Genomic DNA, 13,166 nt, shown 5'->3' with positions numbered 1-13,166 from the left:
AAGAACCAAGCAATCACCCCAGGGACACACTTATCTTTTTTTGCCTATGAGTGCTCAGCATCTGTGTAACCATATGAGACACAGATCCCAAGGTAACAGCTGAATTTTCAATCAAACGCATTTACATAAAATAATTGAATGAATTTTTGAAATCGTTAACTATAGTGAATACCACACTTCCTATTAACAACGAAGATGCCATATGTAGTCTATTGCCAAAGCGCTGAGTCCTTTCCTAATTTAAAGAAAAAGATCTTCATTGATAATCGAGGAAAATTGGGAAATAGTCCTTCCTAAGCATTAGTGTTAAAAACGAAATTATAAACTAAAACCAATATGCCTTAGAGAAAACTAGAGAACACAGTTCTTTCAATATTCACTGTGAAATGAATAACCATCCAGCACTAACACAGAAAAGTCCATTCAACTGATACATCTACATATTCTAGGTACACATTTTATGGACATGTACATTTCACCTGGGTGGACAAAATAATAGTAAAATGTCAAATAGTGAAAGGCGTCAATTTACCTCATAAGATGGTAAGGACAAGAGTACATTGAATGAAGGAAGCTAGATTTTACCTTTTAGTGATAATATCCAAGAGAAAAATAATAGCAACTAAAAATTCTTCAGTGTTCTCTTTAACAGGAGCATTAAATCACCCTGCTGCTGTCCAGGCTAACTAGGGTCAGGATTCAAGAGACAGATGAATATATTAACCTCTTCCAAATCTTTTTTTTTTTCTTTTTGCTGATGTGTGCCTTGTTTGAGCTCTAAAACATTTCTAAATTTTCTTTTGTTTAAAAAAAAAGTAGAAGTGAGTGTCCTTGCCAGGCACATATTTTCTAGTTAGGGAAGGCATGGGACTTTTTATGTGTACTCAAGAGGCATATGGCTATGATCAAATTTCTCAAATCACAGGATACAAAAGTATAAAATAATACTAGAAATGATGTAGTCACATATAGTTAATATGCATGAGGAAGGTTTAGAAATATTTTTTAAAACCTTAGCCAGGTTTAATGAAAGGAAAATTTGAGGTTTAATTTGTACTTTGGGAGAAAAAGAAATATTTGATTGGAAGACAAAAACAGTCCTCTCACTTCTCTCCCCTATCTAGAAACAGCAACGTTAATCAACAGGACATCTTAAACTTGGGGGATTCTTTTCAAGAGTCACATACTGAACAGATGGTTTTTAAGTGTGTGATGATCAAATAACTGTGCTAACAATTTACTATGAGACTGTCATGAACAAATCACAGGTTATAGGCAGATTTTATTAGTAACTCTAGTTCTTGACCTCTTGCACCTAGAAAAATCAATGCCCCCACTTGCAGTACTTTCTAGAAAATTGAGCTAATTACTCAATGTAGAAACAGGAACGACTGTACTAGAACATTTATACTCTCCACAGTATTGCTTTTACTCTAAAATAATACCCTGGGAGGGGAAAAAGAAAAAAAACCTCTTGCAATCCAAACCTTTATCAATGCAAACCACACAAGCTGGCTCATTCTCATCTATTGTAAGCATGAAAATCACAATCTCTATATCCCAGCATGGTTACTTTTGAGAATATTCTGATTAAGAAAATAACATGATCAAAAATTATCAGAAATTTGATAAGCTCATCAAAATCTATATGTACTTTATTCATCATTTGCAATCTCAAGAATCTAGCTAATATTTGATACCCACTTTGGTTTATGAGCCCCCTTTCAACAACTCTGGAATCCAGGCAATTTGTTGAGAATCACTATATTAACAATATTTATTTGCTCTTAGAAGAGGTGTGCTTTGTGAAAATTTAAATGTGACATCCAACTGTGAATAGGGTTATTTTTAGTGAGGATTAAAACACGATTTATTAGAGATTCATTTAAAACAAGTACAGGTTTTAATTTTTCCACAGATCCCTGAAATATCAATTAAAATATTACTAGTTTACTTACCCATCATGTTGTACAAGCTCTGTGGGGCAAATTGCCTAGGCATTTTCTGAATTGCTTCCTTGTATACACTAAGGGCATCCTAATTTAAGAAACAGAAAAAGAAATAAAGTACACGGCTATTCACTGAAACAAAATAACAACATCTTTCCAAAATTGAAATATTCCATTGCTTTCTAAATGGTTCATTAGAGGAAAATTCAACTGAGCTATTCTTTGATATCAAATTACCTCAATTTCTTGAATAAAATCATTCAACCCAGTCAGTGAAGGTTATATAAAAAAATAAGTTTAACAAGGAGTCAAATATTACCAATACTCTTTAAATTTCTCAATTCACATAGATTATACAATAAAAACAACTAGAAAAATTTATATCTTGGAGTCACCCATAGTCCTCTAAAATTCGTCATTATTTCAAGTCAAGCAAATAAGTACAATCTAAATAAAATATCAACTAATCAATCTTCTAGCTACTGAGACAATCTGAGATCATGAAATGCAATTATTTTAAAAATGGCATCCTGATCCTCAGATTGCAGTCTTAAAATATCATGTAAGAGTCTCTGGGGGAGCAGTTTGAGAAAGTGTGTCCTGGTATCGAATGGGAGAGACAAAACCCATGGAGGCAGGCTTCATGTAAGAGATCGGGAACACAGGACTAAGTAATCCTCCTAACTTCCTGTACAAGATCCTGTATCTATCACTTTCCCCCTCTTCCCAATTCAGAAAACAATAAAATTAGCTTTCATTGCATTATTGTGTTTAAAAGAATAAAAAGAAACAAATAGGATTTATACCAAATCACTTAACATGCAGAGTATAAAAAAGTGTATTTTTTTAACATCAGGCAATGAATACAGATAACAATAATAACATGTCTTAAATCATAAACTCAAAGAAATGGTAAGCAAACAACTTGGGCAGTAATGCATGCTATTTCCCTTTCATAAGAAGTCATTATATTACTCTGAGAAAATCATACTGAAAAAAATGTGTTTTGTTTAAATAGAGATTTTTTCCCCAGAAGAATTTCCCCATAAAACTCTTTTATTAAAATACGAACTAGCGTCTTAAATTATCAGTGTTCCTACAATGAGATCACAGGTAGAAATCATTGAGACCAGATCAGAACAAGGGGAGGAGCAGGGCAGAGAGGTCCTGGCCTGACCTCATAGTGTCCCTGCTCATGATAGAGTTTCCCCAGGTTGTACAGACAGCTGGTGACCGAGCTCTTGTGGGCATGAGGGTCCTTCAGGTTTTCATCAGGGATCTCAGAGCACTTCAGGAATGTGCGTCGGGCTTCTTCTGTCTTTCCTTGGTTCATTAGAATAATACCTGTGTTTAAATATGCAGCTGAAGGGTAAAAAAGTGGAGATATAAATGAGAGAAGATGATGTACACTGTGGAAACAATAAAGCTATTTTTACTTCAACTTCATTTTTATGCATTATTTCTGATTTGAAAAGAAAACCAAGAAATGAACCTCCAGGGAACAAACATACAAAAGAACAATAATGTAGTACAAAGTACAGGTATAACTAATATGTATATATATGAGGTACCACTAATATATAAATGTATTAGGTGTCACTAATATATATATATTATAATATATACAGTAGTCTCTGCCTTCAAAGTGTCAGAATACTTTGAGCTAAGAAACTAGATGAATAAAAGTTGTATGTTTCTTAATTTATCAAAATGATAATCAGACACCAAAACATTAAAATTGAGAGAGATGTACTTTTTAAAGGGTCTTAATTTGATTGGAAAGTATTCACAAATAGTAGTATCATGTTTTTTTAACCCATGAAGCTTTAGGTCACCATTTTCATGGAGAAAGAAAGAGATATTTTAAAAGGACTTGAATAGCACTTACAAGCCAGTGTAGGCCTGCTCCCAATCGCCAATTTATAATAGTGTAGTGCTTCTGCAAACCTGCTGTTCTCTTGTAGAAGTAACCCTCTGCATGAGGAAAATAGAAATTTGGAGACAAGACAGTATTAGTATACATAAAACCAGAAATTTTCATTTTATATTTCAAAAATAAAAATGGTTAATGGGGTCATAAAAATGACCTGGTACTATAAAAATAAATTCTGAATAGAAGGAAATGATTCCTCAGGAAAGAAAATGTTTGGAGAGGTATCAGTTGCATTTACGTTGCATTAGAAAGTATTAAGAAGTATTTTTTAAAAGCCCTTTACCCCTCACTGAACTTTCCCCTTGCCAGCAGTCTTTTCTCTCCCACTAGAATTACCAACCACTTGCATTTCTCCTCAGAACATGCACAGTTTTCCATAACTTTAGAAAAGAAACTTGTCTAAAGCCCTAAACTGAAGCTCCGGTACTTTGGCCACCTGATACACAGAGCCAACTCACTGGAAAAGACCCTGCTGCTAGGAAAGATTGAAGGCAGAAGGAGAACAGGGAGACAGAGGATAAGATGGTTGGATAACATCACCAACTCAATGGACATGAACTTAGGCAAACTGCAGGAGACGGTAAGGGACAGGGAGACCCAGCGTGCTGCAGTCCATGGGGTTGCAAAGAGTCCGGATACAACTTAGCGACTGAACTAAACATATATATAACTGAACTATATATATATATATATATATATATATATATAGACACACACACACATTTAAACCTAAGACACCTCTCCCATTAGCCCTATTGCTTGGGAAATACTGGCCCACAATTGCCCAAAAAGCAACAGGTAACCTGGATCAACAGGATGGAGTCAGAATCTAATCAGATTCCATCAAAGAACACAGACTGAAGGCCATACACATAGTTACTTTATTATTTGGATTTGGCCAAATAAGCTTGAATTTCATAACATGAGCAAATTTCAGCTCACTGTTGTGAGACATGCTTCTGTCTACAGACCCTCAGACTCTGTGCACCTCCCTAGGAGGCTGCTTCGGCCGTGACTAGCCACACGAATTATCCCAGCGTTTCCAGACCCTTGTCCTCATGACCAATGTGAGAATCATTACTATTATGTCTATGAAAATACAGCATCAGGGACCTGGGACTAAGTTCTGAAAGCTCTCACAAAGGGCTCTGTGACCTGTCTTTGCTCTCTTAAAATCAGCGAGCGTCTTACAGGCATTTGGCACCTCTCTTGGACCTGAGTACTACTGTCATCAGCCTCAAACTGCAGGTTCCACTTGCCAGCTCCTGAGGTCTTCAAAAGGCAGTAAAATGGAGGTTTGAAAAATGAGAAGCCTACTGGTAAAAACTTAGCATTTTGTAGGGTATTTTAAAATACTCAGCTTATTATTTAATGGGCATGATTGAAAAATAATGAAGTAAATCAATTTTGAAATTAAAGTTGGTTCACTTGTTTTATTAGCATAGATTAACCTCATTATTTCTATTGTTAAAAGAGCCATGTGAATAGATGAAACCACTTCAAATCATATTAAGAGTTACATATTCACAGAAATGTACATATTTATTAAAACTTTAGAGCAACAATTTGATTACAACATTGATATGCTTTGCTGTTAAGTACACTTTTCTGCTGCCAGGTACAAGGGAAAACAAAGCTTCCTGCAGGATTCAAGAGTCTGTGAAAATGTTCAGTTGTCTTTAAAAGCAAGTAAAATTGACAAAGAGAAAGAACACATATACTTTCCACAAAAAATAATATCCTTTATAAAAATAATTTAGACAAAATGTTTTCCAATTAACTAAGCTCATATATATTATCTCATTTCAGAAACTTATTTACAATCTTAAGTGTCTTTCCTTTGAGGCGTAGATAAAGAGGCAATTCTTCTCTGATAAAAAGCTAATGTCATCAAAAGAGAAATTTATCTTAACCCAAGTCTTCCTACTTTCCTTAGGATTTAAAGCTCTCCCATGAGCCCCTCCTTATCCCTTATCTTCAATCTTTTTCCCCACTGCAATTTCCTTTCCCTCAAGACTACAAAAATGTTTGTCTGCCTTTTAGTGGAGGGAGAAGATAAAATCTTACCACCTTATCATTTCTGCATACAACTCTTTACTTCTTACTGTCATGCTTCCCTCCAAAGTCAGGTTCTTTTTTTTCAATAATGGTATCCAATGACTCAAATCCCATTTACCCCTAAATCCAATCTAGGCTCTTTCCTAGAATTCAGCTGAAATGTCATAATCAAATTTCCACTAACAATTAAACTCCCCAAAGAGTTTGCCTATATGAACGACATACTCAACTGTAGCATTTGTGACTATTAAACCCATTTTCCTTCCTGAAACTCTGTGTTTCCTGAGCTTCTGGAAAGCTGGTCTTCCTTAGTTCTATATCCCTGAAACTATACTTCAGAGTATGAAGAAAAGCCCATCTTTATTTTTTTAAAAGAGGCTGATAATTCACAGATCGTTGTCTTTTTCTCCTTTTCTTGATAAGTAGTCTCTGCATGACAATATGCATATATCCAGCTCATATGCTGACTATCCTCAATTCTAAAACAGTGATTTCTCTCCTGACAGCCAGATCTGTTGAAAATCCAGCACCTTACTCAGCCACGTCAATCTAGGTGCTTGTTGGAATTTCAAAACCAATATATCCAAAACCCAAAAGCAATATCTCCCACTTAAAATTATATAAAGAGATAAATGAGATAGATAAAAGAAGAAACAAATCTTCCCTCAGCAATCAGCACCATAACTCACGCCACTGCCTAAAATCGGAAACCTGGCTATCACTCTCGACTTTACACTCACTCTCACAAGGCCCAAGTTTAAAGAAGTCTCCAAAGCCTACCAATTCTTATTTTCTAAGGCTCTTCACTGTGGCCTCTCAAGGTTCACTTTTATAGATCTAACAGAGCCCTTTTTATCTTTCCTGTCACCTAAATAACTGCAATTGCCCGCAATTAGTCTGCATATAATTACATTTCTAAAGGGCAAATATGCTGTTAGGCTAGACAGAAAGAACATGAGGTGATGAGCACATATCTTTGAAAATGTGCCTAAAGCCCATAAATCTTAAAAATGATGTATTCAGCCTCATGGGCTCCCTGATGCTGATGTATTACAGTCGTGTCATTTTCCAACTCATAAAATACTACATGATAACCACTCCTAGACAATCCTGTCCAGCCTGCCTCGTTCTTTGGAGAAAACTAGTCACACACAGTGATGTAGTAGCAAATCACCAGGATTATGTATAAAGTAGCTCTCTGAATTAGAGAGCATCACCCTCTGTATATCTGAATAAAGTTAACAATGCAGTCCAAGTTAAGACACCTATAGTGACCAGTTTCTTATGGCTAAGGATTTAGTTGAGCATCAACTATACCCTAGTACGCCTGCTGCAAACATGAACAAGGCAAATGCACTTGCCTGTGGATGCACCATCTATTCAGGGAGACAAATAAGAAAATAAATGGTGTGGAAAATTACTATGACAGAGGACAGAGGAGTAACACCACTCTAGTTCAGGAACGGACAAGGAAAGACTCAAGGAGCCCAAGTGCCATTGGCAGAGAGTTGAAAGTAAGCAATAGTTAGTCAGCAATAAAAAGTATCATCATCAGCCCCATGTTACACAGGGGGTCTACAGAGAATTTACCAACTAAACTTTAGGTTTTATGGTTAATAAGAGGCAAAGGCAGGATCGGAACCTAGTTTCTCTGACAATAAATCCCATGCTCTTTCTGAAAGTAAAAAAGGAGAGAGAAGATAATTCAGTTCTAGAAGCATGGGTTCTGGATTATGGCTTCATTTGCTCTAAAATTCTCCAGATTTTGTGTAAAGTGAACTTGAATTGATGCTCAATTCAAAGGACTCAAACTGCCATTTTTTGTCAGTTCAGGATGAATCTGGGTCAGTTGAAGCACTGTAACAATGATGCTTCTGTTCCTGCTGCTTTCCACATTTACTGAATCCATTCCTTATTTTACTGAAGATTGGACAGTAGGATAGAAGTCCTTCACATCATATAAGTCGTGGTAATAGAAAGAGCTAAACTTACTTGGCACTTATAATGTTATATATAATACTTTACATTTACATATATTAGCTTAATTATTACTCATCAATAATCTTGTGAGACAGGATATTATACTAGCCCCATTTTACAGATGATGGACTTGGAGTAAGAAAAATTTAGCAACATACTGAAGGACACACCACTAGCAAGAAGTGTCCCACAATTCAAGCCCAGCTGTCAGATTATAAGGGAGGATCTGTATCTTAATAGAGCATTCATAGCAAAGGCTTTTCCACAGCTGTTTAAAATAGATGACACAGTGTGTTTACATGCTGATCATGTCAATAGAGTCTAAGTTTCTATGTAGTACATTAAAAACAACAGTACATTTTAATATACCATCAAACCAGAATTCAGTAAGAAATAGTTTTACTCATATTATATGAAGTTGCTTAACAATTAAGGAAACTGGCCCATGCTATTCATTAATGTAAACTTAAAGTGTCTTTTGGGTAAGAGATTGAAAAAATGTTGCTGATCTCTAGTAAGTAGTGGCACACACCTTTATGTGAAGATGGACATATTATAGTGTATTTTAATAGGTTGAAATATATTACTTCTCATATTTTCCCCCAAATGACTTATCTTTCAGGACCACAGTCAGTGGAATAAAGCAGTCAGTGAAGAATACAAATTGGGGAAACTGAAAGAATAAATACTTGTTACAGTTGAAGGAAGAAAACACAACTGGATGTACAAAGTACTATTCACTCTAATACTTAGACTAAAGACCACTTTACTTAAAGGAAAAAAACAACAAAATGTCCTGTCTTAAATTGTTTCAGCATTTTGTTAACCTGATTTTGATCATGTTCTAGGAATTACCATTGTGTGTGGAGACTCTTTTTCCTGTGAACGTTTTGCCCATCATCATCCTAGTCTCCCCCAACAACTCCGTCCTGGTCTAAATATCCTTTTTTTAACAATCACAAGACTCTAGACATTTGATAAATGAATACCAGTCAAATCCATGGTAACAGTGGATTGGACATAGTTAAAAACAAACAGTGAGTATCAATAGGCATACGATCTCTGGCTGATTCTACATATTGACAGAGACAGAAGGGGAACACTTTTTTTTTTTTTTTAAGCACAGTGCTTCTCACTCAGGGATGACTGTCACCCAGGGGACACTGGGCAACATCTGGAAATGTGTATGTCTGTCACAACTGGTGGATGTTATTTGCATCTCGTGGATAGAGGTCAGGTATGCCATTAAAAATGTAAACATGTTAGAAGACACAAGACAGTCACCACAAAGCAAAGACATCTCTGGCCCCAAATGTCAACAGTGCTCAGGTTAAGAAACTACATTTAGTATTTCATATGTACTAACTGCAATGCATTTCTTTAGAATATAGGGTCCTCCCGTCTTTGATAATCACATACATGAACTATATAAAGAACATAGATTGTAAAAAGGCAAAATATAGGGAACAAATTATTTTTTCAATAAAAACTTCATCATCATTTCTACTTACTTTTAATTCAGAAATACAGAAGAATATATTTTCTCATTTTTTTTAAAGCATGCCATTCCCTACCACTGTCAGGACAGTCAAACAAAACGTCAGTGGCTCTTGGTATTAATAGAAAGTTGCCCTCAATATAGAGCTGTCAAAAACATAGTAAACTTCAAGTAAAGCTACATTTTGCCTCAGGTTCAAACAAAGGTCTTTAAAATGGTTGAAATCTGACGTGTTCAAAGTTGGTATTAATAAAGCACATGAGCAGAAGAAAAGTATACTTTTCAAGAATATGCATTGCACTGAGTGAAGCGGAGACTTACACAGACCATGGGTGAACAGGATGTGGGTTACATAGTGTCATGAACTGTTAAGACCAGGGAAATACTAAAAAATAGTAAAATAGAAAATTCTATAGAGTTGGGAATACCAGGTCACCTTATCTGCATCCTGACAAACCTGTATGCCAGTCAAGAAGCAACAGTTAGAAATGGTCACGGAACAACGGACTGGTTCAAAATTGGGAAAGGAGTACAACAAGGCCGTGTATTTTCACCCTGCTCATTTAAATTACATGCAGAGTACATAATGCGAGATGCCAGGCTGGATGAATCACAAGCTAGAATCAAGAATGCCGGGAGAAATGTCAACAACCTCAGATATACAGAAGATTTCACTCTAATGGCAGAAAGTAAAGAGGAACTAAAGAGCCTCTTGATGAGGGTGAAAGAGGAGAGTAAAAATGCTGGCTTAAAACAACATTCAAAAAACCAAGATCTTGGCATCTGGTTCCATTACTTCATGGCAAGTAGATGGGGAATTAGTGGAAACAGTGACAGACTTTATTTTCTCAGGCTCCAAAATCACTGTGGATAGTGACTGCAGCCACAAAATTAAAAGATGCTTGCTCCTTGAAAGAAAAGCTATGACAAACCTAGACAGCATATTAAAAAGCAGAGACACCACTTAGCTGACAAAGATCCATCTAGTCAAAGCTATTTTTTTTTTCCAGTAGTCACGTACACATGTGAGAGTTGGACCATAAAGAAGGTTGAGCACAAAAGAACTGATGCTTTCAAATTGTAGTGTTAGTGAAGACTCTTGAGAGTCCCTTGAACTGCAAGGAGATCAAGCCAGTTAATCGTAAAGGAAATCAACCCTGAATATGCATTGAAAGGATTGATGCTGAAGCTGAAACTCAAATACTTTGGCCACTGATGCAAATAACCAACTCATTGGAAAAGACTCTGATGCTTGGAAAGATTAAGGACAGGAGAAGAGGATGACAGGGTGAGATGATTGGATGACATCACCAATTCAATGGATATGAGTTTAAGGAAACTCCTGGAGACTGAAGGACGTGGAAACCTGGAGTGCTACAGTCCATGGGCTTGCAAACAGTTGGAGACAACTTAGTGAATGAAAAACAACAACAAAGAACAGCAGCTTTCTTTTTCAAGTTTCATTACAACATAATTTATGGCACGCCTACAACATACTAAATATTGAGAAGAAGATTACCAAACATAGATCAATATTTTTTGAATAAGCTATTTCATGGTGAAGCCATATGAACAAACACTCACAATACAGTGTAAATGAAATGTAAAGTATTCTGGAAATCCACAAAAGGGATACCTTTCCATGATGAAAGCCCAGATAAAATATCTACAGAAAGCAAGTGTGCAGGGAATGGAGTTCCAGACAGACCAAGCCCACTATGCTTACAAAAACCAGAATTACAGAGGACAGCATTTTCATCTACCAGTAGCAGTAATAGCAAGTTTCATGGAAATTAAATGACTATCTATGTAGGGAACTTTCTGGAAACTGAATAGCTAAGGCAATTTAAAATTTAGATCATATTAAAAATATTTCAGTAATAAGTTGTTTGCTACTCCCTGGGCAAGAATTCTTAGTCATCAAAATAAAGTAGATAGCTTATGTGGAACACTGCTCAATGTTATATGGCAGCCTAGATGGGAGGGGAGCTTGAGGGAGAATGGATAAATGTATATATATGGCTAAGTCCCTTCTTTTTTCCTCCGAAACTACCACAACATTGTTAGTCAGCTATATCCCAATACAAACTAAAAAATAAAAAAAAAGATAAGAAGCCAAAAAATAAATATATACAGCAGATAGCTTAATGTTTATAGCAATGGTTGACAAAATAATTAATAATGCCTAAGGTTCAATTACTAACAAAAACATCATGTTCATCTTCAATTGTGCCTTTTATTATGAATTTTATTTTATTTTATTATACTTTAACACATGTAGGTACTTTGTAACTAAGATTTCTTTCCTCAGATATAGACACATATGTTTCGGATGTTCAACATTTTCCTAAGGTATGCATGCCTTTGAAATTTCCCAATTGAAGTTAATTAGGATTGGCTTGGCATCATAGTCAAACTTTGCATTAATCCAAATTACCTAGTCGAATTTCCTAATTTAGCTAATGACTCAAAGAATGAGATTTTATATAATTTAATTGTGAAATTAGAGTTGCATTTCTTCTGTTATTTCAAGATTAATGCCTACTTTTAGGCTATGTTCATAACAAGATATTTGGAAAAGTAAATTGTTAATCTCTATTAACAGACAGAAGTGATAATTAATAGCCTGTTAAACTCATAACACACAAATGCCCCCAAATCTTGCTTGATAAAGTAGATATCAGGCAAAAGTCTCAAGTGACTATCCCAGCAGTAAATGGAGTGAAACTCAAAAGTCCTTTTTAAAAACAGAAGCTGTAAATAAAGTAAGTTACTATAGCTTGAATTAATTGCAGTAATGCCAAGGTTTAGAATGATACAAGAGTTTAGAAATTAAGCACCTAGTATGCACAAGCCACTAAATATATACAAAGAATCAAAATCAATTGGTACAGTAGCCTTGGTCATGTAACTGAACTCTGCCCAATGAAGTAAAAGCTCAGTGGCCTGAGCACCTCTAGGAAAAGTTCTTAAAGAGGAGGGAGCATGTTTGGCCTTATCCTTCCTCCGTCTTGTTGAGAACAGGTGGAGGCCCTGTTCTGAGGACAGTAGACAGGAAACTGAAGGGAGTCCAGGAAACTGAGCTCTTTATGAAAATTTCCTACAACCATAGGACTGCACACCTCTGGACTTCTCTGAACAGAAAATACAATTTTAGGTAGTTTAAGCTAATGTTATTTGGGATTTCTTATCACTAACTTTCTTATCGGTTCTCTACTGATAAAAGAAGCACATGTATTGTTTCATTTATGGTTTCTTTTTTTTAACTATCTATAAAATATTTAATATGTAGTATGGCTCTCATAGAAAATTTTAAGGAAAACTTAATGAATACAAAGTATGGGTTGTCTGGTTTTGAGTGATAACCAGATGAGGCAATTGCCAAGTATGAAATTTGCAATTAAAATATTCAATTAAACTTAAATAACTCAAGAGCATAATAGGTGCATGAAACAGGAACTCTTAAATTAAATGCCCAGACATCAGAGTAGTCAGTTATCACTCTTTGCCTAAAAGAGTAATGCATTAGTAGCATTTTTTATATGAAAACATTTTAATTAATCCTCTCAATCGTCAAATAACTAAACAGAAGGAAACTCATACGAATTATCAAGTGAAAAGGAAATAGCTAGAATTTTCTTCTCAGAGGATTCAGTGAGATATAAGTGACTGAATCTGAGTTCCATGGGAGATTTCAGAGACAAAGTTATATAATTTTTTGGTCTCACATGGCATGTCTATGGCTTTC

General features: G+C 35.5%; 1 protein-coding gene across 5 annotated transcripts in view; it reads right to left on the bottom strand.

Annotated features, from left to right (window-relative positions):
• Positions 1-13,166, bottom strand: part of TMTC2 (transmembrane O-mannosyltransferase targeting cadherins 2) — a 392,263-nt gene that overhangs the window by 134,047 nt on the left and 245,050 nt on the right. For all 5 annotated transcript variants that reach the window (XM_070454288.1, XM_070454287.1, XM_070454291.1 and 2 more), the window contains 3 exons: positions 3,838-3,923; positions 3,127-3,311; positions 1,959-2,037 (listed from right to left, as the gene is read on the bottom strand). In XM_070454288.1, the coding sequence (XP_070310389.1) occupies positions 1,959-2,037; positions 3,127-3,311; positions 3,838-3,923 (350 nt within the window). The remainder of the gene's footprint in view (positions 1-1,958; positions 2,038-3,126; positions 3,312-3,837; positions 3,924-13,166) is intronic.

This window comes from Odocoileus virginianus, chromosome 24 (genome assembly GCF_023699985.2).
Source record: "Odocoileus virginianus isolate 20LAN1187 ecotype Illinois chromosome 24, Ovbor_1.2, whole genome shotgun sequence".
In the NCBI taxonomy this organism is placed as follows: Eukaryota; Metazoa; Chordata; class Mammalia; order Artiodactyla; family Cervidae; genus Odocoileus; species Odocoileus virginianus.
Note: the sequence above shows the minus strand (reverse complement) of the source record. Positions and strands in the feature narration are given on the sequence as shown.